The 26,677-nt window shown below is 36.6% G+C and overlaps 1 protein-coding gene across 2 annotated transcripts; it reads left to right on the top strand.

The window, feature by feature from the left end:
• Positions 1-656: 656 nt before the first annotated feature.
• On the top strand, positions 657-24,681 carry LOC106133720 (zinc finger protein 57). 2 transcript variants are annotated; one of them, XM_060952290.1, is made up of 13 exons: positions 657-863; positions 1,590-1,709; positions 2,409-2,556; positions 3,148-3,329; positions 3,692-3,910; positions 4,776-4,981; positions 6,060-6,170; positions 12,956-13,054; positions 18,623-18,835; positions 19,178-19,289; positions 20,586-20,696; positions 21,377-21,532; positions 22,525-24,681. In XM_060952290.1, exons 1-13 carry the CDS (start codon positions 732-734, stop codon positions 22,663-22,665), a joined length of 1,950 nt encoding a protein of 649 aa, XP_060808273.1. In that variant the 5' UTR covers positions 657-731; the 3' UTR covers positions 22,666-24,681. The 2 variants fall into 2 exon arrangements, with proteins under 2 accessions (XP_060808273.1, XP_060808274.1); XM_060952291.1 differs by lacking the exons at positions 18,623-18,835; positions 19,178-19,289; positions 20,586-20,696; positions 21,377-21,532; positions 22,525-24,681 and adding an exon at positions 14,418-15,845.
• Positions 24,682-26,677: the final 1,996 nt, after the last annotated feature.

Genomic DNA, 26,677 nt, shown 5'->3' with positions numbered 1-26,677 from the left:
TAGGATAACAGCAGCCGACCCTGCGCCATGGTCGGACAATAGACCTTAATGTGCTGCAATATGGATCGAAAACGCGCAAACAATCAAAAAGGCGCCCGTCCTTAAATTTAATACTTTGTAAGTATGTACATTATTTTATATGAAAATAATTTTTATACATACATATAAAAGCATTTAAATATAAAATGCAAAATACTTTTCAGATTAACTATTTCAAATGCAAAATACCAAATAGTTTTATGTTATGTATTTCAAATGCTAAATGCAAAATAGGTATTTTGAGAATACTTTAAAAAAATCAAATACCTTTTGACCAGATCGATATTTTTATTTATTTAGGTATTTGAAGTATTTCAAATAAATCACATCTCTGATCAAATCACGCTTTTTTCCATGCAATCTTTATACAAATGGAAACAAATGATAAAATGAATTTAGCAAAAAAAATGGATTTCCCAGTTGCACACAGGACTATAATTCATACCATGTCGGTGATAAATATCAATTTTCTATTTAATTTTGACGAGGGTTTAAACGGATAGTCAGTACAAGTACACACGTAGTATACGTACCTACTTGGATACCGATAACTGGTTTTAATACCTGGTCGCGTAAATACCTAACATCCCTGGCCAAAATTCAAATTTCCAAACAAAATGGCCGAAGGAAATCTATACAGTCTCCTTTGTTTGTAAAGTTTTTGAGAAACAATTTACCTAAAATATTCCAATATGAATGAAATAGATATAAATATCGAAGGTTTCAATGTTAACGGCATATGTGTTGGCTGTTTAAACTACAACCGCAAAATGTACTCCGACAGTAGAATAAATGATTGTTTTAAATTGTTGGGCAAAATCGAAGTAAGTAACCTGTTTTATGTTTAAAATGCAGGTTTTGCTTAAGTTACTCAACTTATTAAACTAAGTTGCTAAATCCAACAAGATAAAACTGATTATGAAGCAATATATACCCTTATTTGAGGTTATAAAATATGTAAACAAGAACAAAAAGTATTGGATACGCCTTCGGTTTTTTTTAACTCTTATTAGCGTTTCGCGTTAAATTTAATTCCATATTATAATTATAAATATAACCATATTATATAATATGATAATATTCCATAACTTAAATGATGAAATGCTTTTTATTTCTTATAATAAGCTCTTTACTTACTAACTAGTTTGGCAATTACCAGACAAACATGTTACATACATACATACTTTGGGCTAGCAACCTGTCACTATTTGAATCTCAGTTCTATACATACATACATACATATGGTCACGTCTATATCCCTTGTGGGGTAGACATTACTCAGTTCTATCATTAAGCCAAATAGCTAAACAGCCTTTTAGTCTTTTCAGGACTGTTGGCTCTGTCTTCCCCGCAAGGGATATAGACGTGACCATACGTATGTATGTAAAAGGATCACTCCCATCTCTTTCTCATGGACATCGTAAAAGGCAACTAAAGGATAGGCTTATAAACTTGGGATTCTTTCTCAAGGCATCTGTTGATCAATATTTTTCAAGTACAGACGTCAATCAGTAACTACTATTATATGTGTGTATATGCATTACTTTCAGGTGCCCGACTGCCTCTACATCCAAGTGTGTTGGGAGTGCTTGGCTGCCGTTCGAACCGTGCACAACTTTCAGAAGCAGATTGTCAAGTCATTTGAAATCCTCCATGACTATTCAAGAAAGGTATAGCTCTTTGCATCAATATACTAAATAGTTAAACCCACAAACCTTCTGAAATAGGTACTGAATAAAAAAAATGTCCGTTAGTTTAAAAATGGATCATAATTTCTTACTGGATAAGGCACAAAATCCTCAAATAAGGAATTCTTTGTTGATAGCCAGGCCTGTTTAATTATTAATTATAAAATATAGTATTGTTAAGTTAGTGTCTTATAACAAATCTCCAACTTACTTTGACTCAATCTGTGTAATTCTTGCCATATATTTTCCTGTTTGGTTTCCTTCCACCCAAAGGTTGACTGGAAGAGATTGCATTAGCGATAAGTCCGCCTTTGTACCATCTATATCTGTTTTGTATGTTTTACTCTTATGGTGCAATAAAGAGTTTCATTTATCTATCAATATTTATTGTATTGTAATAATAGTGCTGTGTGGTTCCTGGAACAAATAGAAAAAATAATACGACTACTCCATCTCTTTCCCTAGGATGTCGTAAAAGGTGTCTAACGGATACGTTTCTAATCTTGGGATTCTTCTTTTAGGCGATGGGCTAGCAACCTGTCACTATTTCAATATCTCACTATCATTAAGCCGAACAGCTGAACGTGGCCTTTCAGTCATTTCAAGACAGTTGGCTCTGTCTACCCCGCAAGGGATATAGACGTGATGATATGTATGTAATACTTATTATCTCTTTCGTAGCACATGTTCCTGGACAACCCGTCGGACTTGTCGCAACATGCCAAGACACGTTTCAGCGTGTCGCAGATGGAGATCGAACCGACTTTGTGCGCACCGATGCCGGCGAAGATTGAAATAAAGATTGAGCCTCAATATGTTGAAGATATCGGTGAGTATTCCTTTACTTATACATACAATTGTGTGCCGTGTGGTTCCCGGCACCAATAAAAAAAAGAATGGAACCACTCCATCTCCTTTCTATGTCACAATGTTCGTTCCCGTACTCCTCTGAAAGGGCTTTACCGATTCTCATAAAATTTTGTGAGCATATTGAGTAGGTCTGAGAATCGGCCAACATCTATTTTAAATACCCATTAGTGATAAGGGTCGTCTACACTTGACATTTTTTTTTTTTTGTAGATATCCCGTGAAGACGTAACAAACAAACACATAAACTCACATTCGCATTTATAATATTTGTTTTACATACATACATACATAAAATCACGCCTCTTTCCCGGAGTGGTAGGCAGAGACAACATCTTTCCACTTTACACGATCTCTACACACTTCCTTCTCTTCATCCACATTCATAACTCTCTTCATGCAAGCTCGGCGGTTTCGGGTACTCTTGACCCGACCCTTTACCAGGACATCCTTAATTATATCAAGCAAGATACGTTCGTCTAGGCCTTCCCACTCTGACCTTTCCTAATATTTGTTGTGATTGAGACAAAAGTTGTTCAACTGTTTTTTTCAGATGACTTCTCAGCCCAAGTGAAATCGGAAGACAAAAATGATAGTTATCAAGAGGACGACTCGACCATAGACAATAATTCTATAGACATGACCGTTGAAGATGCCTCGATGGATCATCAGCCTTCATCTGATGACGATGACGTGATACTGTCGCAACTGAAGGAAATGAAGAAAACTGTGAAAGTAAGTGATGTGGTTTAGGTTAATCGTCTCAGGTAAGAGGGAAGAGATATCATTTAAATAATTAATAGAATAACGACAATGCCGTGTGGTTCTCGGCACCAATGAAAAATAGAATAGGACCACTCCCATCTCTTTCCCATTGATGTTGTTAAAGGCGACTAAGGGATAGACTTACAAACTTGGGATTCTTTTCAAGGCGATGGGCTAGCAACCTGTCGCTATCTGAATCTCAATTCTCAATCTTTAAGCTAAACAGCTGAACGTGGCCTATCAGTCTTTTCAAGACTGCTGACTCTGTCTACCCCGCAAGTGATATAGACGTGATTATATGTATGTATGACTGATCTAATTGTCAATTTCAGGTCAAAAAAGACGTGAAACCGAACAAGGGCAGGAAACTGAAGAACCTTCCCGAAGACCTGGTGGAGGTTTACACCATGGGCGAGGAGGAGATGTGGTCGGTGAGGAGGGGGGACGTCTCCGGCGAGGAGTTCCAGAGTGTGAAGTACAAGTGTGATGACTGCATCATGGGATTCCTCTCCGCTAAGCTCAGGGACGCCCATGCGGCCAGACATCAGCCGGTGAGATACATGCATACATTATAATTACGTTTTCTCCCCTTACGGGGTCGACAGGGCCAACAGTCTCATAGAGACTGAAAGGCCACGTTGAGCTGTTTGGCTTGATGATAGCATTGAGATTCAAATTGCGACAGGTTGCTAGCGCATCGCCTGAAAGAGGAATGCTAAAGTTTGTAAGCCTATCCCTTAGTCGCCTTTAACGACATCCGTGGGAAAGAGATGGAGTGGTCCTATTCTTTTTTGTAATGGTGCCGGGAACCACACGACACACACACACACACACCTTTTTAACCGCCTTAAAAAAAAAGGTGGTTCTCAATTTGACCTGTATGTTTGTATGTCCCGTCATTATCTCGTGTTTTCCTGAACCGATTTTGATGCGGTGTACAGGAGTTTGTTTGTTACACTCAGGTAAAAGAAGGCTTTACAAATGTAATGGAATTTAAAAAAAAAACATGATATCTATTGGAGTCGGTTCTCTTTTTAACCGCCTTCAAAAAAAGGTGGTTCTCAGTTAGACCCGTATGTACCTACATAATGTTTACTTGAACCGATTTTGATAACGTTTTGCAGGAGAGTGTTTGTTACACTATGAAAGGCATTTAGAAATTTAAATTAAACGAGTTCAAAAAAGTCTCTCTCTTCCTTCAGAAACTTTAAAAACTGGTAAAGGGTCAGGTCAAAAGTACCCGAAACCGCCGAGCTTGCATGAAGAGAGTTATGAATGTGGATGAAGCGAAGGAATTGTGCAGAGATCGTGGCAAGTGGAAACAGCTAGTCTCTGCCTACCCCTCCGGGAAAGAGGCGTGATTTTATGTACCTATGTATGTATTATTGAAACGTCCACACGTCAATTTTGTTCCAGAAAGGCGACAATTCCATCCAATGCGACGTTTGCAAAACGTATTTCCTCACCAAAGACAACTTCCTCGCGCATCGGAAACACCATGCGTCCGCGTACCGCTGCCGGCGATGCGGCTTCCGGAGCACAGCGAAGCGCATCATGGCGAAGCACGTGACCTCGCATGACGTCACATGTTACAAGTGTGACGAGTGCGATGCGAGATTTCAGTGAGTCGTGTTTGCGATAAAAAATACTAATACATACATACATACATATAATCACGTCTATATCCCTTGCGGGGTAGACAGAGCCTACAGTCTTGTAAAGACTGATAGGCCACGTTCAGCTATTTGCCTTTAAGATAGGATTGAGATTCAAATAGTGACAGGTTGCTAGCGCATCGCCTAAAAGAAGAATCCCAAGTTTATAAGCCTACCCCTTAGTCGGCTTTTACGACATCCATGGGAAAGAGATGGAGTGGCCCAATTCTTTTTTGTATTGGTGCCGGGAACCACACGGCACGGAAAAAAACGAATGATAATCTATACTAATATTATAAAGCTGAAGAGTTTGTTTGTTTGTTTGTTTGGACGCGCTAATCTAAGGAAGTATTGGTTCGAATTGAAAAATTCTTTTTGCGTTGAATAGACCATTTATCGAGGAAGGTTCTAGGCTATATAACATCACGCTGCAACTATAAGGAGCGAAGAAATAATGGGAAATGTGAAAAGAACGGTGAAGAAACATGACTCATGCGGCGTTACCTCGTTCTGAGGCGTTCCATGTAAGGCTTGAAGTGCGCGAAACTAGCGACAAGAAGGCACAATCGGCCTTCGCGTTCGTCAGCGTATACCTCCTTCTATATATACAATACATACATATAAATTTATTAAACAAATGAATTTAAAATTTTCTTTTCATAAAATGCTGACGTGTCGTGTGGTTCCCAACACCAATAGAAAAAAAAAAGAATATGACTACTTACTTCACATGGATGTCGTAAAAGGCGACTAAGGGATAGGCTTATAAACTTGGGATTCTTCTTTTAGGCGATGAGCTAGCAACCAGTCACTTTTTGAATCTCAATTCAATCATCAAGCCAAAAAGCTGAACGTAGGCCACGTTCTTACTTACTGTTGGCTCTGTTTACCCCGCAAGGGATATAGACGTGACTATATGTATGTATGTAAAATGCTACCATTCCATCAGTGTTATCTTAAGACGTTGTCACGTTCAACTATCGTTAATCGTAAATCGTATCGTAACCGACTTTGCAGATAACCGATTTTTTTTTCTTGTTCCCAGCACGCGATCCAAACTCACTTACCACAAGTCGGTTTGCAGCCGAGAGCGTCCCCAGTGCGACTGCTGCGGCAAAGTGTTCGCTAACAAGATGACGCTGAAGTATCATCTCAAGTGTGTATATTTTTTCAATATATATATATATATTTATGTGCCGTGTGGCACCAATAAAAAAAAAAAGATTAGAAGCACTCCATCTCTTTCCCATGGATGTCGTAAAAGGCGACTAAGGGATAGGTTTACAAACTTGGGATTTTAGACGACAGGCTAGCAACCTGTCACTATTTGAATCGCAATTCTATCATTAAGCCAAATAGCTAAACGTGGCCTTTCAGTCTTTTCAAGACTGTTGGCTCTGTCTACCCTGTAAGGGATGTAGACGTGATGATATGTATGTTTGGATGATATGTATATATATATTTATACTAGCTGTCCCGGCAAACGTTGTTTTGCCATATAAATAATTTTTAAGTAATGTCTAGTTAAAAAAAATATTAAGGGTGGACAACCCTTAACACTTAGGGGTATGAAAAATAGATGTTAGCCGATTCTCAGACCTACTGAATATGCATGCAAATTTGGTTAAAATCGGTAAAGCCGTTTCGGAGGAGTACGGAGACAAACATTGTGACACGAGAATTTTATATATAAGATTGATTGCTATTTTTGATCTATAAATGCTATTTATTATACACGCGACTTTGTCCGTGTGGAATTTGGAATTTTGGGCGTCATTGAAGCCCTCAAGGGTAAATAATTTTACCCGTTTTTTTTTTACATTTTCCATTATTTTCATACATACATAAAATCACGCCTCTTTCCCGGAGGGCTAGGCAGAGTTTACATCTTTCCACTTGCCACGATCTCTGCATACTTCCTTCGCTTCATCCACATTCATAATTCTCTTCATGCAAGCTCGGCGGTGTATATTTATATATGTATATTTTTTACTATTTTTGATCGATAATAGATAATACACTGGACGAGTTTATAAAAGCACTAGCTGTGCCCGCGACTTTGCCCGCCTGCAATTTGGAATTTTTGACGTCATTGAAGCCCTCAAGGGTGAATAATTTTACCCGTTTTTTTTCTTCACATTTTCCATTATTTCTTTGCTCCTTATGGTCTATTCAACACAATATTTATAGAAATGACAACTTTTCTGTCACTCACACATGCGTACAATGCTGCCATAACGATGCTTCACTTTTTTTTGAGCCACACTCCGTCCACCTTTTTTCGCCTGGATTGAGAACGATCCAGGATCCTGGGAAGATTATATTAAAATATTTTATTTTGTGCTAGAATATTAACATTTTTATAAGCTTTTATTTAATTTGTAATGTATGTGTGTATACTATGTATATGAGCACGCAAATAGGTATGTAAGTATGTGTATTCGGGTGGAATCTTGAAACTCAATTTTAAAGCAGATATTTCTTCTACCGCTTCAATCATATAAATAAATAAATAAATATATACGGGACAAATTACACAGATTGAGTTAGACTCGAAGTAAGTTCGAAACTTGTGTTACGAGATACTAACTCGACGATACTAAATTTTATAATAAATACGTATATAGATAAACATCCAAGACCCAGGTCAATCAGAGAAAGTTCGTTTCTCATCATGCCCTGGCCGGGATTCGAACCCGGGACCTCCGGTGACACAGACAAGCGCACTACCGCTGCGCCACAGAGGCCGTCAAATATATTTTGAATACTCGCAAAAGAAGGCATAAACCGACAATATTGACCTTGTTTAGCTCTCATTAGCTTGGTGACCGCGCTCGAGTAAGTACGTCTAGCAACACGCGTGTACTTTTAATTATTAAAGTTCTAATTAGATAGCGCTGTATGACAGTTTAAGACTGTTTTCACGATACCTCAAGTGGAATACTTGTAGGTACCTAAGTATGTATAGAAGTGTGGACAGTATTTTGTTTAACTTTCTATGGTACGGTGTATCTACAAAATATAATATCGAAGGCCGGTTGAGATGCAATTTTTCACACACGTTTAGTTTGGATGATAATGAAATTTTATTATAAGCATGACCCGATGATGCACTCGGAAGTGTTTGATTAGGTTAGCTTAATAAAAAGTGACTGAATTGAAGTACATTTAGAACTTTAAATATTATATTTTGTTACCAGAAAAATGGCAAAACCAAAAATGAAACAGACCAAAGAAGAAATATTACTAAAAAAAAGGTTGGCTGAAAAATTAAGATATGAAAAAATTAAGAACGATCCCCAGAGATTAGCGGTTGAGAAAGAAAAAAGAAAGGAAAAGTATAAGAAACTAAGAGAATCTGGCAAAAAAAAACTAGTATCTGAAATGTCGGCTCGTGAGAAAAGGCAAGTTCGTAAAAATTGGAGAGAATATTCCGACAGATCCTACAATAAGAATAAAAAAGGATTAAAATGATGAATGATTTTGTTAGAGAAAATACCCCGTCTAGTTTAAATGATGAACCTTAAAGTCCTGGCTTTCTTGACTATGAACAGCCTCAGGAAGTAAATCTTGAGATTAATGTGCCTCAACTTTTGTCACCAGCGTAAAGTCCAAGATCGATATTAGCACGAGAACGATCACAGAAGCAGCGTTATAAAAGAAACCAGGATTTAAAACAAAAAAGTTTGTTAATTTAGAAGCTGAAACAAAAACTTAGCAAATATAAAAAAAAAAGATGCCAGAGATTGAAAAAATAAAATAAAAACTGGAGCTATCGCTTAAAACCGCAATGACCAAACTAGCTGATGATCCCACGACACGGGAAGACGTCGTAAATAAGGCTTTAGTCGGCGATGTATCAGAAAAGCAAATAGCTGATAACCTGTCTAATCTGAAGACTCGTCAAGAGAAGAAAGTAGCAAACAAATTGTTATTGGGAGGCATTGCCAAGGAAAGAAAAGTTTGGAAGCTAAAAAGCAACGTTATAACTTATAAAAAGATGTGGAACCAAGAAAAGAAAAAAAAGGCGAAGTGAAACAAAACAGATGTTTAAAAAAGATAGTTCAAACGTTTTTGGAAGATGACAAATATAGTAGATTATGTGCAGGCAAGAAAGAATTCGTAAGAATTAAAGGAACGAAACAAAAAATACAAAGACGCTACAGGTTAGACACATTGAAGAATCTCTACAAAGAATATTTAAAGTCAGGAAATGTCACTATAAGCTACTCCCTCTTTGCGAGGCTAACTCTTGCCTGGATAGTAGCCCCAAAAATATCAAACAGAGAAACATGCTTGTGTACTCTGCATGCTAATTTCCAATTTGTTGAAACTGCTCTTTATAATGCAAAAATAGTAAAAGTTCCAACATATCAAAATTTGTTAAACGCTGTATGTTGTGATAGATTCAATGAAAAATGTTTAGAGAGAAAGTGTGATGCTTGCATTGAAACACCCCTTCCTGTCAACGATTTTAATGCAGATATGTCGATTACTTACAATTACTGATTGGCATCAAAGGAAAATATTATGGACATAAAAACTAAGAAGGAAAGACAAGTGCTAAAACAAAAAAGAGAAAGTATTACCACCAAAGCTCAAGAACTCGTTTTGAAATAAAAGACGGATTTAAGTAGAATTTTTCAACACGAGAGAAATATTGTTAATCAGTACCAATTCATAACGGAAAAGAAAAAGGCCTTAACTGAACAAGAAGCCATGATACATATGGATTTTTCAGAAAACTTCAGTACAAAATACAACGAAGAAGTACAATCTTTTCATTTTGGTGGATCTCGTACACAGCTCTCACTTCACACAATAGTTTTGTATTTGAAGGGATCTAAAAGATCGTATTGCACTGTATCGACAGATTTGAGTCACAATGTTTATGCTATTTGGGCACACTTAAAGCCTGTATTGAAAGAGCTTCCAAGTCAAGTAACTACAGTCCATTTTTTGAGTGACGGTCCAGTGACACAATATAGAAATAAGATAATGTTCTTCACACTAGCGTCTAAAATGTCAGACCTGTGCTCTGGAGTTGTAAATTGGACTTGGAATTACCACGAAGCTGGCCACGGCAAAGGCGCGCCCGATGGAGTAGGCGCCGTATGCAAAAGAACTGCTAATGATGTTGTAGCTTGTGGGGGTGATGTTACTAACCTGACTGAGTTGTGGAGTGATTCAAAGTCGCGTCGATAAAAAGTGTCACACCAGGGCGGTGTGACACTTTTTATCGTCACTAAAAGCGAAATTGAAGACATGGAAAGGTTGATTTCGAGCGATCAACAGAATTTAATTCCTTTTAATGGGACGCTCAAAGTCCATCAAGTGCAGGGGAGTGCCTTCGTGCCACGAAAGCTTTAAATGAAATCCCTTAGCTGTTTTTGTGATGAGGGTGATATGTGTAAACATTACCGTATTGGTCCACTGGAATACCCTACAGAATCACGGCAAACTTTCAATGACGTCTACGAAAGTGAGACAGAATCAAATGGACAAATTGATGACATGAGCGTAATCTTACTTTCAATTTAGAAAACCCAGAAATTTTGAGTACCATGCCTGACTTGCAGATCGACTCTGCTACTCTGTTCCAGACTTATTCCAAGAGCCCCTCAGAGATAAAGAAAATGAAGGAAAACGTAAAACCTAAAAGAGAAAAGTACTTAAACAACCAGAAACAGAAAGAAAAATGATATCAAGGAAAGATAAGGTTAAAAAAGCAGCTAATAGTAACAAAATAGACTTAAAAAGTAAATTGAATGCTAAGAAACACACAGGTAAAGAGAATGAATCTAAAAAAGCGAATGAAAATAAAAACAATCTCAGTGATTGCGAGTGCCTGATTTGTGGTGTTCTCTACAGCGAAGATACGACTGGAAGTGACTGGGTACAGTGTCTAATATGTAATAATTGGGCACAAGATGGATGTATTAAAGGTGAATCTGCATTATTTACTTGCCCTGACTGTTCAGCTGACTGTGATTACAAAATATAGTTGTTTAATAATTGTTTTGAAAGTAATTATTTTTTATTACTAGCTTTAAGTATAATACTAGTTTGAAATGTCATTTAGTCTCAGACTTCGTACATTCATGTTTACCTTGTCTTTAAGAGAGATTTTACTTAATTCGATTAAGAATAATTATATTTTTGCTCAATGATCATTTGATGATTCATGTTCCTATTCAAGACTGTTTTATGTATAAGATTAATGTCTTGGACATTTAATTTAAGCATTAAGATAATTTAAAATTGTTGTTACAATGCAAATTTGTCAAATAAATATTAGAAATACTTTGATTTAGAGTGGATTTATTTTATTTCTATACATACATACATACATATCATCACGTCTATATCCCTTACGGGGTAGACAGAGCCAACAGTCTTGAAAAGACTGAAAGGCCACGTTCAGCTATTTGGCTTAATGATAGAATTGAGATTCAAATAGTGACAGGTTGCTAGCCTGTCGCCTAGAAAAGAATCCCAAGTTTGTAAGCCTATCCCTTAGTCGCCTTTTACGACATCCATGGGAAAGAGATGGAGTAGTCCTATTCTTTTTGTATTGGTGCCGGGAACCACACGGCACTTATTTCTCAGTATTCTAATTACACTCTCAGTATCCTGTGGCTAGATTATCTTTAGCATTAAGATAATTTTATATTATTGATAATTTTATATTAATGTTACAAAGCAAATAAGTCAAATAAATAATTAAATACTTTTATTTCGAGTGATATTTATTTTATTTCTCAGTATCCTGATTACACTCTCAGTTTCCTGTGGCTAGATTATCTTTAAATTGCCATAAATCAAAAACTATTTAATATTTTGACTGTTCCTCTTAGGATTACCTAAAAGACGCTTTACTTTTGCTATTACAGTGGATTCTGCAATCAGAATGTAAAAAAAATGTCGGGCCGAAATCAAGCCGAAATTCTTCCTTAGTTTGTAGAACTACCCATATATACAAGAATTGCTCGTTTAAATTAGATTAAATATATTAAATTGCGGTGTCAAACATCCATACTGTACCTATTTATAAGCAGTAACTGTAATTCGACTGATGTACTTTATGATATGCAATAAAGATTTGAATTGAATTGAATTCATTCATATGATCACGTCTATATCCCTTGCGGGGTAGAGCCAGAGCCAGCAGTCTTCGAAAGACTGAAAGGCCACGTTCAGCTGTTGAGTTAATTAGGAGGTGGAGTGGTCCTATTCCCTTTTTATTGGTGCCGGGAACCACACCGCACTATAAGTATACATATTATAGAAGACATTACTAACGTCAGTACGCCATCGCGAAGAATGTCACGCGCTCAGCCAATAGCGGCGTAGAGTCTAAATCGCGCAAGCAAAGATTTCACGGATTGGAGCATATATAAAACCTCCGACACAAAATCATGTTTGCGCCTTGGGAAATCCTACAAGCCTGCAGGGCACATCTTTTTTTGCCTTTGAAAAAAAAAATCATTAATTCATTCATAACTGAGGTCAGATTCATAAAAGAGATTAGATAATCGGATGCATATTTACCTAAACTAATATTTTGGCTAAGAAAGTATGGAGGCGGCTTCTTGCTTTCGGGATTCGAATTATTTTGAATCCCGGAAATTTTATTAAACAAGAAATTGAAATTTATCGTATATTAGGTATGATAAACACCTTTATAAACATAAGTGATGGATGATCATATTTATTACCTACCTACCGGGATTCCAGAATTATACCGCGTGATTTTTTTATGTCAGTACAAAAACTTTCTGAACATAATTAGAACATTAAGTGTATCAATGCCGAATCCCGGAATTTTTGAGGTACAGAGTACGTTCCATACTAACCCAACACCCCAACTTTAGGTAAATACCTATGCATCCGAATATCCGATCTCTGTTCATAACGTATAATCTTATTATTAATTTTCAGAGCTAACAAAACCACGAATCGGCCCAAAGAGAAAGTGTACATTCCATGCAAGGGGTGCAACAAAATATTCCATTCAAAGAAGAGTTACAAAGCGCATTCGTAAGTTTGATTTTTACATTTTTTAGATAGATAGATAAAAAACTCTTTGTTGCACCATAAGAGTAAAACATACAAAACAACACAAAGCAGATATAGATGGTGCAAAGGCGGACTTATCGCTAAAGCAATCTCTTCCAGTCAACTCTTGGGTGGAAGGAAACCAAACAGGTGATCGGCGTTGGCGCAGAGCAAGATAAATAAATGTTTGAACATAATTAAATACATACAGATCTTTTTTTATATAAGGTGGGTGGACCACGGAAGGCCGCGCTCCTTTGAAGGCCAACTGTTGAAAAGTCGTAGTTAATTGACATGTTATTGACATATTCCTTATACTTAACACACACACACCACACATGACACTGACACACCCATCAAACTGCACACATCAAAGTGTCGTGTGGTTCCCGGCACCAATACAAAAAAAGAATAGGGCCACTCCATCTCTTTCCCATGGATGTCGTAAAAGGCGACTAAGGGATAGGCTTACAAACTTGGGATTTAATTTTTCGGCGATGGGCTAGCAACCTGTCACTAGTTGAATCTCAATTCTATAATTAGGCCAAATAGCTGAACGTGGCCATTCAGTCTTTTCAAGACTGTTGGCTCTGTCTACCCCGCAAGGGATATAGACGTGACTATATGTATGTATGTATCCATCAAACTCAAGGCCACAAACGTGGCAGCGAGTCGATTGCGCCGCCATTGTCTCACGCTTCGTAGACTTTGGCCGTCGACGTTACAACTGTTATTCGCGCGCACAGCAAAACGTAAGTTTTTGGTTAATTAACTTATTAATATTGCATTTTTTTCTCTGTGAATCGAAGTAGAAGGATTTGTCTATGGTATTAAAGAATAATGAAAAATAGTTTTCCCTCAATTTAAGTTAAATTATTGGTAGTGTTCCGAGGAAAGCCGGTCGTTCCTTAAAAGGCCAATAATTTTTTTTACGGTTGGCCTTGCTATCGTACATGGGCCTTACAAGGAACACTTACAAAACATGTATGTATTAACAATTACTTTAAATTTATATTTTTAGTTACAGTTAAAACAATGTTTTATATTATATTTATATATTTTTCATTTAAATTCGTTAATAAACTTTTTAACTAAGATCGAAAAAACATATTTTATTGCCTTCCTTTATTTATTTTTAAAGGAAGGTTATATGTGAAAATAAACTAAACTAATTTATATGAAAAGCAAAGAATATAAAATATATTTGCAAGTCAACCACCGTTAACTATGTGATAATTTATTTAAGATAGTATGCGTCTTCGCTGTGATTGAACCAACAAAACTTTATTTATAACCAAAAAATCGAAAATTGAACTGTGGATTAAAGTTTATGCGAATATTTCAGATTAAAAAAAATGTCGGAGTCAAAACCTAGCAAAAGAGGCAGTACATGGGATGAAGAAAGTTTGAGACGAGCCATGGAAGCCGTACAAAATAATCAACTTAGTGCAAATGCTGCAGCGCTAAAATTCAACATTCCAAGACGCACTCTAAGAAACCATCTATCAAGCGGTAACAGTTCTAAAATTATTGGGAAGACAACTATACTCACAAAACAATTAGAAGAAGATTTATCGCAGCAAATCCAACGTTTTGCAGAACTGGGTATACCACTAACGCCAGAATTTATCAGAAAACAAGCCTTTATATTTTGTGAGACGTTTAAAATAAAGCACTCATTCAATATGTCAACTAGAATGGCGGGACGCAAATGGCTCAGAATGTTTTTATCTCGAAATCCCATCAATATCCAAAAGAAAACCTCAGCTAATGAACCCTGCTAGAGATCAAAAAATGAATAGGTTCATTGTGAAACACCATTTTGAAGAAGTGAAGAAACTCTACGAAGAGCTTGACATTACTGCACATTCAGAACGGTTGTATAACATGAATGAAAAAGGGTGTCGCCTTACGGGCCACAAACAAAATGCAGTTTTGGCTGGAAAAGGGAACACTAAACATCTTGTTGCTCCGGAACACGCCGAGGTCATAACAATAGCGATGTGCGTAAATGCTGTGGGCAATGCTATACCGCCTATGATAATTTTTAAAGAGATAAGGCACAGATCAGAATTGGCATCAAATTTACCACCTGGAACAAAAGTTAGTATGGCACCAAAAGGCAGCATGACTAGCAGCTTATTCGTAGAGTTCATTCAACATTTAGCTCAACATAAAGTACCAGGCAAATGTCTGCTTATCTTTGATGGCGCAAAGTGTCATTTATCATATGAAGTTGTGGAAGAGGCAGATAAAAATAACATAGTAATGTACTGCTTACCATCCAACACAACGCATGAACTCCAACCTTTAGATATATCAGTGAATCGGTCCTTCGAAAATCACTGGGATGAAGATGTTTTAAAGTACCTGTGCAACTCTCAAGAGAGAACTTTAAACAAAGCTGCATTTAACAAAAAAATTTCCCGAACATGGCCAAAGTGTATGAGTCGAACCAATATTACAAATGGATTTAAAGCAACTGGTTTATATCCTCTTGATCCTGATGTTATACCCGAAGATGCTTATGGTCCTTCAATCATAACTGAAAGACCTTTATCGGAAACGTTACAATATCAGATAGACCAACCATCTGTTCAAATAGCGCCCCCTGTATCTGAATTTAAGGAAGTGTCCGACTCGGCTAATGTTTCCGATATATCTTCAATTTTTCCATCAACTTCCAAAGGAAGTTCGTTGAGTTTTTTATAAATGGTGAAATTATATTGAACATTTAATGTTACGCTTAAATGATAAAGCTTATTGTGTAGTTTTAGTATATGCAGATATATTTATTGTTGCAACTCTATTTTTGTGTTTAACGTCTAATTTTTAATATTGGCCTTATTTGGAGCCGTGTTCCTTGCAACGCCATTTGGAAGAGCTTCATAAAACTTAAGTTTGTTATAAAGTGATTAAAGTTAGGTAAAAAAAATGTTTTGAATGGTGCACAATAAAACAAAGCATTACTTAATAATTTGTTGTCTTCATTTTTCCAGTAAACAAACGAATAAAAAGTATTTCTCCGTTAGAGTGGCCTTCCATGGTCCACCCACCTTATTTATATATAAGGTGGGTGGACCATGGAAGGCCACGCTCCTTTGAAGGCCAACTGTTGAAAAGTCGTAGTTATTGACATGTTAAGACATATTTCTTATACTTAACACACACATCCATCAAACTCAAGGCCACAAACGTGGCAGCGAGTCGATTGCGCCGCCATTGTGGCTGTGCGACCTCATGCTTTGTAGACTTCGGTCGTCGACGCTACAACTGTTAATCGCGCGCACAGCAAAACGTCAGTTTTTGGTTAATTTACTTATACTATTGCATTTTTTTTTCTGTGAGTCGAAGTAGAAGGATATGTCTATGGTATTAAAGAATAATGACATAGTTTTCCCTCAATTTAAGTTGAAATATTGGTAGTGTTCGTAGGAAGGCCGGTCGTTCCTTAAAAGGCCAATAAAAAATTTGACGGTTGGCCTTGCTATGGTACATGGGCCTTAGAAGGAACACTTACAAAACATGTATGTATTAACAATTACTTTTAATTTATATTTAGATGTGGGAAGGCCTAGACGAAGTGGAAAGATGTGGTCTCTGGGAAAGAGGCGTTATATATCTATGTATATGAAAAAATCATAGTCATAATCGTTAGTTAGGAAAGGAACATGTTGGCCTAACAAAGAACGGACCCAATGGAAGGCCAATTTGGATTAAAAAAAAAGTTCGTAATTTCGGTATAAAACACGTTGATAGGATATATATTGCCAATATAATATTCATTATAGCTTGTTTTAAATTATTTCCATTAATATTTTCTTAGTTACACTACGGTGTTCAAATATTGTTCGTTGAGTTTTTAATAAATGATAAAAATATATTCAGCAAATAATGTTACGCTTAAATGATAAAGCTTATTGTATAGTTTTAGTATATGCAGATATATTTATTGTTACAACTCTATTTTTGAGTTTAACGACTGATTTCTAATATTGGCCTTATTTGGAGCCGTGTTCCTTGCAACGCCATTTGGAAGAGCTTTATAAAACTTAAATTTGTTAAAAAGTGATTAAAGTTAGGTAAAAAAAGAATGATTTAAATGGTGCACAATAAAACAAAGCATTACTTAATAATTTGTTTCCTTAATTTTTCCAGTAAACAAACGAATAAAAAGTATTTCTCCGTTAGAGTGGCCTTCCATGGTCCACCCACCTTATATATATATATTAAAGTGACCGTGGTGACCGTTAATTGTTTTTAAAAATCATATGATCACGTCTATGTCCCTTGCGGGGTAGGCAGAGCCGGCATTTTTGAATGACTGATAGGCCACGTTCAGCTGTTTGGCTTAATGATAGAATTGAGAATCAAATAGTGACAGGTTGTTAGCCCATCGCCTAAAAAGCGGAATCCCGAGTATATAAGCCTATCCCTTAGTCGTTTTTTACGACATACATGGGAAAGAGATTAGTGGTCCTATTCTGTTTTTAATGTGTAGGTGCCGGGAACCACACGGCACTTGTATATTAGCTGTTCCGGCGAACGTTGTTTTGCTATATAAATAATTTTTAAGTAATTTCTAGTACTAAAATAAAAGTTATAGTTGCGACAACCCTTATCACTAAGGGGTATGAAAAATAGATGTTGGCCGATTCTCAGACCAATTCAATATGTTCACAATATGCTTAATGAGAATCGGTCAAGCCGTTTCGCAGGAGTACCTACGGGAATGAACATTGTGACTAGGGTTGAAAAAAGCGCGAAATTTTCCGGTTTTTTTCAAATTCCATCGTTTTTATACAAGTTTTTTACGAAAGTTTCAAGAAAGATAAGAATTAAATATTTCATGTTTTTTATTAATAAAACGGAAAAATATGAAAGAAACGGAAAAATACGATAGGAAAAGAATTGATTTCATTACAATATGCATCATTGTTTTAAAAATTGGTAATTATACATAGAATATATATATAGTTTTACAATCGTTTTTTTCTTATTTTTCGAAACAAACGACGAAAATCTCAATAAAACCGTTTTTTCCCCAAGGTTTTATTCTGATATATTTCAATGTAACAAACCAATAAAACGGTAAAAAACGTTTCTTTCACCGAAAAAAACAATTTGTTTCTTTTGGAATTTTCAACGCTAATTGTGACACAAGAATCTTTACTAATATTATTAAGTTGAAGAGTTTGTTTGTTTGTTTGTTTGAACGCGCTAATCTCAGGAACTACTGGTTAGAATTGAAAAATTATTTTTGCGTAACTAGCTGTGCCCGTGACTTCGTCCGCGTGGAATAGTTATTTCGGGCATCATTGAAGCCCTCAAGGATGAATAATTTTCCCCGTTTTTTTTTTTTCACATTTTCCTTTATTTCTCTGCTCCTTATAGTATCAGAGTGATGTTATGTAGCCTAAATCCTTCCTCGATAATCATTTATCGAGGATAATCAAAGGAAACGTCAACCAATGTTGTACGAAACCGAAACATGTAAGTGATGTTGGTATCTATGTATGTATGTATATATAACAGAAGATCCCCTTCCAGCGTCATCCACGAGGGTCTGACGTACCCGTGTCAGATATGTGGCAAGCTGTTCCAGTGGAAGAGGAACCTCGCCCGCCACACTCGCAACCATCGCGAGCGCGAGGCGGGCGCGCTTCACGAGTGCCGAGAATGCGGGAAGTCTTTCTCCAGCCGAGACTGCTACAACAACCATATGAAGCTGAGCAAGAAGCATGCGCCGCCTGACGCTTATATGTGAGAGCTAGATTTCGTAGCTACATATAATCACGTGTATATATCCCTTGCGGGGTGGACAGAGTCTTGTGAAGACTGATAGGCCGCGTTCAGCTGTTTGGCTTGATGATAGAATTGAGATTCAAATAGTGACAGGTCGCTAGCCCATCACCTGAAAAATAATCCCAAGTTTGTAAGCCTATCCCTTAGTCGCCCTTTACGACATCCATGGGAATGAGATTGGAGTGGTCCTATTCTGTTTGTTATGTATTGGTGCCAGGAACCAAACGGCACTAAATGTATATGTATATATGTATGAATAAAAAAAAATATGTATTTGATTCAGTTTTCTCACTTTCTCAGTCACCAATGCAGTTTTTGCGGTAAAAAATTCGCCACGAAATGGTGCATGGTGGATCACGTGAATTGGGAGCATTTGAAGAACATCAAGTATCAGTGTAACATATGTTTCAAGGTCAGTGGTCATATTGTCACTAAATAAATATATATAATTATGTAGAAACTAGAGGCCGCCCGCGACTTCGTCCGCATGGAAACCCTATCAATCCCGCGGGAACTCTGGGATAAAAAGTAGCCTATGTGTTATTCTGGGTCTTCAGCTACCTACATACCAAATTTCATGGTAATCGGTTCAGTTGTTTTTGCGTGAAAGAGTAACAAACATCCATACAAACTTTCGCCTTTATAATAGTAGTAGGATTATGTAGAAATTTATTGTTTATTTCACTGCATCTCAATGCTTTTTATGTGCGCTGCCTTTTAATTATGGATTTTCCTTTATATTTTGGTTGACTGGAAGAAATCCCATTGGGGATAAGTCCGCCATTGTGCATATTCTTCTTAATCCAATAACTGTTTTGTAATTTGTTTTATTTATTTTTATTATTTATGTGCAATAAAGAGTTTACAAACAAACAAACAAATATAATAGAGTCCGTTTGCCGTGTGGTCCCCGGCACGAATAGAAAATAGAATAGGACCACTCCATCTCTTTCCCATGGATGTCGTAAAAGGCGATTAAGGGGTAGGCTTATAAACTTGGGATTCTTCTTCTAGGCGATGGGCTAGCAACCTGTCACTATTTGAATCTCAATTCCATCTTAAAGCCAAACAGCTGAACGTGGCCTATTAGTCTTTACAAGACTGTTGACTCTGTCTACCCCGCAAGGGATATAGACGTGATTATATATATATGTATGTATGTATAATAAAGTCCTCATATTCCCTCTGTGTTGGTTTTTTTTTTCCACTGGGATTTAGTCCCGGTTGCATCCTCACCACTCTGGAGAGGAGCCTGGGGTATGCCTTTGACCGTGGATCCTGGATTGGGTGAGTCAGGTTTTTACACGAAGCGACTCCCGTCTGACTTCCGCGACCTTTGCAGGGGAACCTAACCCGTATTGGATCGATCATGGTCACACATCCAGTTGTATGAATGTGCAGGTTTCCTCACGATGTTTTCCCTCACCGTAAGAGGATCGGTTAGTTTACAAACTGACCTAAGTCTTCTGCTGTTTAATACATACATACATAAAAATCAGGCCTCCTTCCTGGAGGGATAGGCAGAGACTATCTCTTACCACTTGCCGCTATCATGACAGGTGAACGTTTCAATACATGATTGTGAATATGCTGTAATTTATTGTGGTACAATAGTTAGTTATTGCATTGCATTGCATTGTATTGTATTGCATTGCATTGCATTGCATTGTATTGCATTGCATTGTATTGTATTGTATTTAATTTGCAGGCATTCAAAACGGCCAAGATATTAGTGGCTCACGTGAGGAATTTGCACGGCGAACCCAAGCGAGAATTGGAAGGGGAACACCTGTGCGAAATATGTGGGAAGTCTTACAAGGTGTGTACATATACATATATATGTATATCGTGTGCCGTGTGGTTCCCGTCACTTAGGTATAGACATACTGTGGCGACACCTCTGCGCCACGAGTCACAAAAACAAATCACGTGACGCTATCCCATGGATGTCGTTAAAGGCGACTAAGGGATAGGCTTACAAACTTGGGATTCTTTTTTTTGGGCGATGGGCTAGCAACCTGTCACTATTTGGATCTCAATTCCATCATTAAGCCGAGCAGCTGAACGTGGCCATTCAGTCTTTTCAAGATTGTTGGCTCTATCTAGCCCGTAGATAAGGGATATAGACGTGACTATATGTACATACATACATACGGTCACATCTATATCCCTTGCGGGGTAGACAGAGCCAACAGTCTTGAAAAAACTGAATGGCCACGTTCAGCTATTTGGCTTAACAATAGAATTGAGATTCAACTAGCGACAGGTTGCTAGTCCATCGCCCAGAAAAAAGAATACCAAGTTTGTAATCCTATCCCTTAGTCGCCTTTTACGACATCCACGGGAAAGAGATGGGGTGGTACTATTATTTTTTTTTGTACTGGTGCCGGGAACCGCACGGCACACGTGACTATATGTATGTATGTATGTATGTATGTATGTATGTATGTACCTATGTATGTATGTATGTATGTAATAATTGTTTCTCAACATTCTCAGACCGAGAAACGTCTCAAAGCGCACGTGTGGGCTATGCACACGAGGCGCTCCACTCAGAAAACGTTCAGATGCAAATTATGTCCGGCCACGTTCACATGGCAGACGTCTATATACAAACACATGAAGATGATGCACGATAACAATAAGAGGAACAAAGTGAGTAGCTGTTTTATATATTTGGTGCATGCATGTAATTTAACAATTCACTAATTCCAATTTATATTTTTTTATAAACGATTTTTACTACGCTTCAAGCACCCCACGCTTTTTACTCTGATTTAAATTGTTTTGTTTATAAATTTAATTTTGTTATAATTTTAATCGGAGGTAATTGAATATAACTGATTGTTCGACTTGCTACTACCGTTTTATAATTTCTTTGTCATTAATTTTTATTTTCTATTTTTTTAGTTCGATTAGCAATAAAAAGCGTAGTTTTTTAGTTTTTTTTTTTTAATTATTATTTATTCTTTCTTTCTTTCTTTGTATATATATTTATTTGTTTATTTATTAAATAATATAATATAACATAAAATCACGTTTCTTTCCCGGAGGGGTAGGCAGATACTACATCTTTCCTTTTTTCTATTGGTACCAGGAACCACACGGCACTTTGTAGCAACATGTCACTATTTGAATCTCAATTCAATCAAATACAAATACTTTATTTGCTATAAATGCGGTACAATTATAGGTTAACACCTAATTAAAGGTTAACACCTATAATTGTACCGCATTAGCATATACATTTCGCGCATTTAACTAGTCACGGCATGCAAAAATATAGAAAATTTAAATTATTATCATTAAGCCAAACAGCCGAACGTGACTTATCAGTATTATCAAGACTGTACTGTCTCTGTTTACCCCGCGAGAGACACAGACGTGATTATAATTGTATATTTAATAAATATTAAGGACTATTTAATATATATTAAGCACGTCCTGGTAAAGGGTCAGGTCAAGAGTACCCGAAACCGCCGAGCTTGCATGAAGAGAGTTATGAATGTGGATGAAGCGAAGGAAGTGTGCAGAGATCGTGGCAAGTGGAAAGATGTAGTCTCTGGTCTACCCCTCTGGGATAGAGGCGTGATTTTATGTATGTATGTATGTAGTGAACACATCTCAAGAATGTAATTTAATTTCAGCCGCCAAGAACAGTGCCGTTGAAGAAGGAGGAGGGGGCTCACCCGGGCATCGAACTGGCGAATCGGATGCAGTTCTACAATCAGCCACAGAGCATGAACGGCTTACAGAGCATAGCGCCGCCTGTGCCTATTTCATTTTAGTTATTTTACTAGTTTAGCCTGTAGTCCGGTCAATTTAGACCAAAAAATATGTAAGAATGAATTAATTCCCATCAAGCTGAAAATGAGTATAATTGTTTAAAACACAATCAAAAGCATTATTTCAAAATTCCCCATGGTTCCGGTTTAAGGAAAAAAATTTACCCAAGGTCAAAGGTAAAAAAATGGGTGTTTCAAGATTTTCTTCAAAACGGTACGTTTTATCGGAATATTACCTCAGACATAGATCATACCTAAAGTTATCTATAAAAAAGGTATCAATATTTTTTTTCAATAAAGCTACCGTTTCTGAGATATAACGATGAAAAAAGTTGCAAGCGTCATAATATGCACACGTTTCCACGCCACGTTTGTGTTTTAAACAATTATACTCATTTTCAGCTTGATCGGAATTAATGTAGCTTCGAATGTCTAGATTGACCGGATTACAGCGCAATATTAGAGCCATCTACATCGAGGATTGCAGGTTTATCGCAATTCCCTCGGGAGCTGTAGTTTTTACCGGGATGATATGTGAATAAGAATTAATATAAATATATACGGGACAAGCCTTTTACTCTCGAAGTAAGTTCGAGACTTGTGTTACGAGATGCTAACTCAACGATACTATACTTTGTAATAAATCTATACTAATATTATAAAGCTGAAGAGTTTGTTTGTTTGTTTGAACGCTCTAATCTCAGGAACTACTGGTTCGAATTGATTTTTTTTTCCATTTTTCCAAGACCATTTATTGAGGAAGGCTATATAACATCACGCTGCTACTATGAGAAGCAAAGAAATAATGGAAAATGTGAAAAAAAAAACGGGGAAGATTATTCATCCTTAAGGGCTTCAATGATGCCCAAAATAATTATTCCACGCGGACGAAGTCGCGGGCACAGCTAGTACTTATATAAATAAACATCCAAGACTCAGGCCAATCAGAAAAGTTAGTTTCTCATCATGCCCTGGTCGGGATTCGAACTCGGGACCTCCGGTGTCACAGACAAGCGCACTACCGCTGCGCCACAGAAGCCGTCATGAAAGGTATCATATGTCTTTAATTATATAGATATAATCGTTAATTTCAAGAACATTATATTTATGTATGTTTATTGAAATAATTATTATAGTTATAAATAATAATTAAATATTTTTGACTGTAAAATTGGGACAGGGCCTGCCTCGTCGAACTTTCAACGACCAAATTTTGTATATCTTAAAAAAGAGATAGGAGTTAGGAGTACCCGTAATAGTCGAGTATGCGTGAAAAGAGTAATGAGTGTGGAGGAAGCGGGTGAGGTCTGTGAGGATCGTCGCAAGTGGAAATACATAGTCTCTGCCTACCCCAATGGGAGAAAGGTGTGATGGTATTGCCTGTTAGTATAAAATTAAGGAAAAGATAATTGCAGGATTCGTGACAAGTGAAAAGATGAAGTCTCTGCCTACCCCTCCGACTAAAAAGCGTGATTAAAATAGATATTTTACACACGTACATAAAACGTGTGTAAAATAGAATTGTAGTGCGTTCAGGCAGCATTTTATATAAAATTTTCTAATAATCAATACGATGTTCATTGAGTATATTTTGAAATAACCATTTTTAACGATGAAGAAATAGTAACCGAGCATGAATTTAAAGATAAAAGACTGTATGTATGTATTTGTATGTTTGTTTGTACACGCTAATCTCCGGAACTGGAGGACGGATTTGATTGAAACTATTTTTTTGTAAGGGTATCATTTATTTTACAATCTGGAATAGCTATCAATTATATACCTACATACGATGATATTATGTCTTACTGTAAATATGAAGTTTTATTTGATTTGATTTTAATTATAAGATGATGAATTTTATTTGAAAAAATGACACTCAAAATACATCACTAATTATTCATCAATAATTGTGATTATTTACAAATATGTACTTGACTAATTATACAAATTAAGTCTATTATTATATTATACAATGCTTTTACTTAGTATTAATATTATTTAATAGAACTGCCATATTTTGTGTAGGTTTAAGTTTACATGAAGTGAATGATTATACATTGTAATAAATTAATATAAAATCTCTTTTTGTTTTATTTATAACCAAAAAGTAATGATTTTAAAAATCTTGGTACTCCGTCTTTTTTGATATTGTGCAAAGCTTTTGGTTATCGGCTGTGCCGTGTGGTTTACCGCATTTAAGAATAGGACTATATATCTTTCCGATGGATGTAGTAAAAGGCCACTAAGGGATAGGCTTATAGACGTGACCGTAAGTATGTATAAATCATCATAAAACAGGCTTCAGAGATGAAATAGGCCCAAAGGTTTGTTGACATTAGTATCATGGAACAGTTCCTCTTAACTATCGATATTATTCTGTAGGTATAATAGTTCCATTTACAATGGATCTTAAAAATAATGGAACCAGTGTTTACTTGTCACACAATTCACAATAATCAATACATCCATTCTGTTTCCCACGGATGCCGGAGAAGGCGACTAGGGTCAAAGATAGGCCAATAAAATTGAGATTCTTCTTTTAGGCGACGGGCTATTTGATCACTCAATTCCATCACTAAGCCATGCAACTGAACGTTGTCTTTCCGAGATTGTTGTCTCTGCCTACCCCGTAAGGAATGGGGACATAATTATATTTACAATACAATACAATAAAAATTTATCTTTATTGCCCATAAAAAATACATATGTATTAGAAACATATATGATGAATATGTTGAGCAAAGGCGGACTTATCGCTAAGCAATCTCTTCCAGCCAACCTTTGGGTAGTGAAAGGTAAAATCCTGGAACCGGGTGGGCAGCATACTTAAGAGTCTTACATCAGCTAATTGAAATTTAGAAACGCAAGACATAATCGACATATTAAATAAATAAAATGTATACGAGACAAATTACACAAATTGAGTTAGCCTCGGAAGCGAGTTCGAGACTTGTGTTATGAGATACTAACTCAACGATACTATACGTTATAATAAATACATATATAGATAAACATCCAAGAGCCAGGCCAATCAGAAAAAGTTCTTTTCACATCATGCCCTGGCCGGGATTCGAACCCGGGACCTCCGGTGTCGCAGACAAGCGTACTACCGCTGCGCAACAGAGGCCGTCGATATCAAGATATTATTTATGTACAAGCATATTTTAACGTTCATTGCGACGCGTTATTGATAAAAAATAATGCGAATATTCATTACATACTTTACGCAGAGCTCAGTACGTCATCGGGCTAGGGCTGCGCCGCTCTGTGCACACCCACATTCCAAGGATCCCGCTGTGTCGAGATAAAGCTTATCTGAAAGTTCTGTCAGCTTTCAAAAGCCGCCCGATGTGTAGAACCCCTTCGCTGTATTTGACAGGTTAAATATTTATAGGTGCCTTGCTGTTAGTCGCAGTTCGCCCGCGCGATATTAGCGCCATCTTCAAAAGAATACAGGTTTTTAGCAAATCCCACGGGAAGTTTAGATTTAAACGGGATAAAATGTACTTTAGGTCCTTGGCTAGATTGGTTAATTATTTGCAAATTTCATGAAGATTGTTATGGAGGATAATTCGTGAAGAGTTAACAAACAAACCAATACCTAAACTTACTTTCTTATTTATAATATTATTAATAAGGAGGTTGATTTTAAGTTTAGGAATAAAAAGAGTTGTTTTTCAATTGGATTGCAATTAATGTAATAATACTAAAAACAAACATTTTAAGTCGAAATAGTGTTTTTCGAAATTGAGACCCTGTTAAAATAATTTTCTGTTGAAATTCGGGCCTACAGTCTCATTTTCGATGTAATATTTTTGTTTTTACCTATTAACATCCCAACTATAATCAATATACCTATACTATATCTGTAATTAAAATAGTAAAAAAATCTGTACTTTGAATATACTTACGATGAAGTACGGTTCCCGGCACCAATAGAAAAAATAATAGGTCTAATCCATATCTTTTGCATGGATGTTGTAAAAGGCGATTCTTTTAAGGCCATGGGCTA

This window comes from Amyelois transitella, chromosome 28 (genome assembly GCF_032362555.1).
Source record: "Amyelois transitella isolate CPQ chromosome 28, ilAmyTran1.1, whole genome shotgun sequence".
Classification (NCBI taxonomy): domain Eukaryota; kingdom Metazoa; phylum Arthropoda; class Insecta; order Lepidoptera; family Pyralidae; genus Amyelois; species Amyelois transitella.
Note: the sequence above shows the minus strand (reverse complement) of the source record. Positions and strands in the feature narration are given on the sequence as shown.

Excerpts from the sequence above, each read along its gene's own strand:
- LOC106133720 (XM_060952290.1), top strand. The coding sequence starts at position 732 with ATGAATGAAATAGATATAAATATCGAAGGTTTCAATGTTAACGGCATA. Across the intron at positions 1,710-2,408 it reads TCCATGACTATTCAAGAAAG|CACATGTTCCTGGACAACCC; the intron begins GTATAGCTCTTT and ends TCTCTTTCGTAG. Across the intron at positions 6,171-12,955 it reads ACGCTGAAGTATCATCTCAA|AGCTAACAAAACCACGAATC; the intron begins GTGTGTATATTT and ends ATTAATTTTCAG.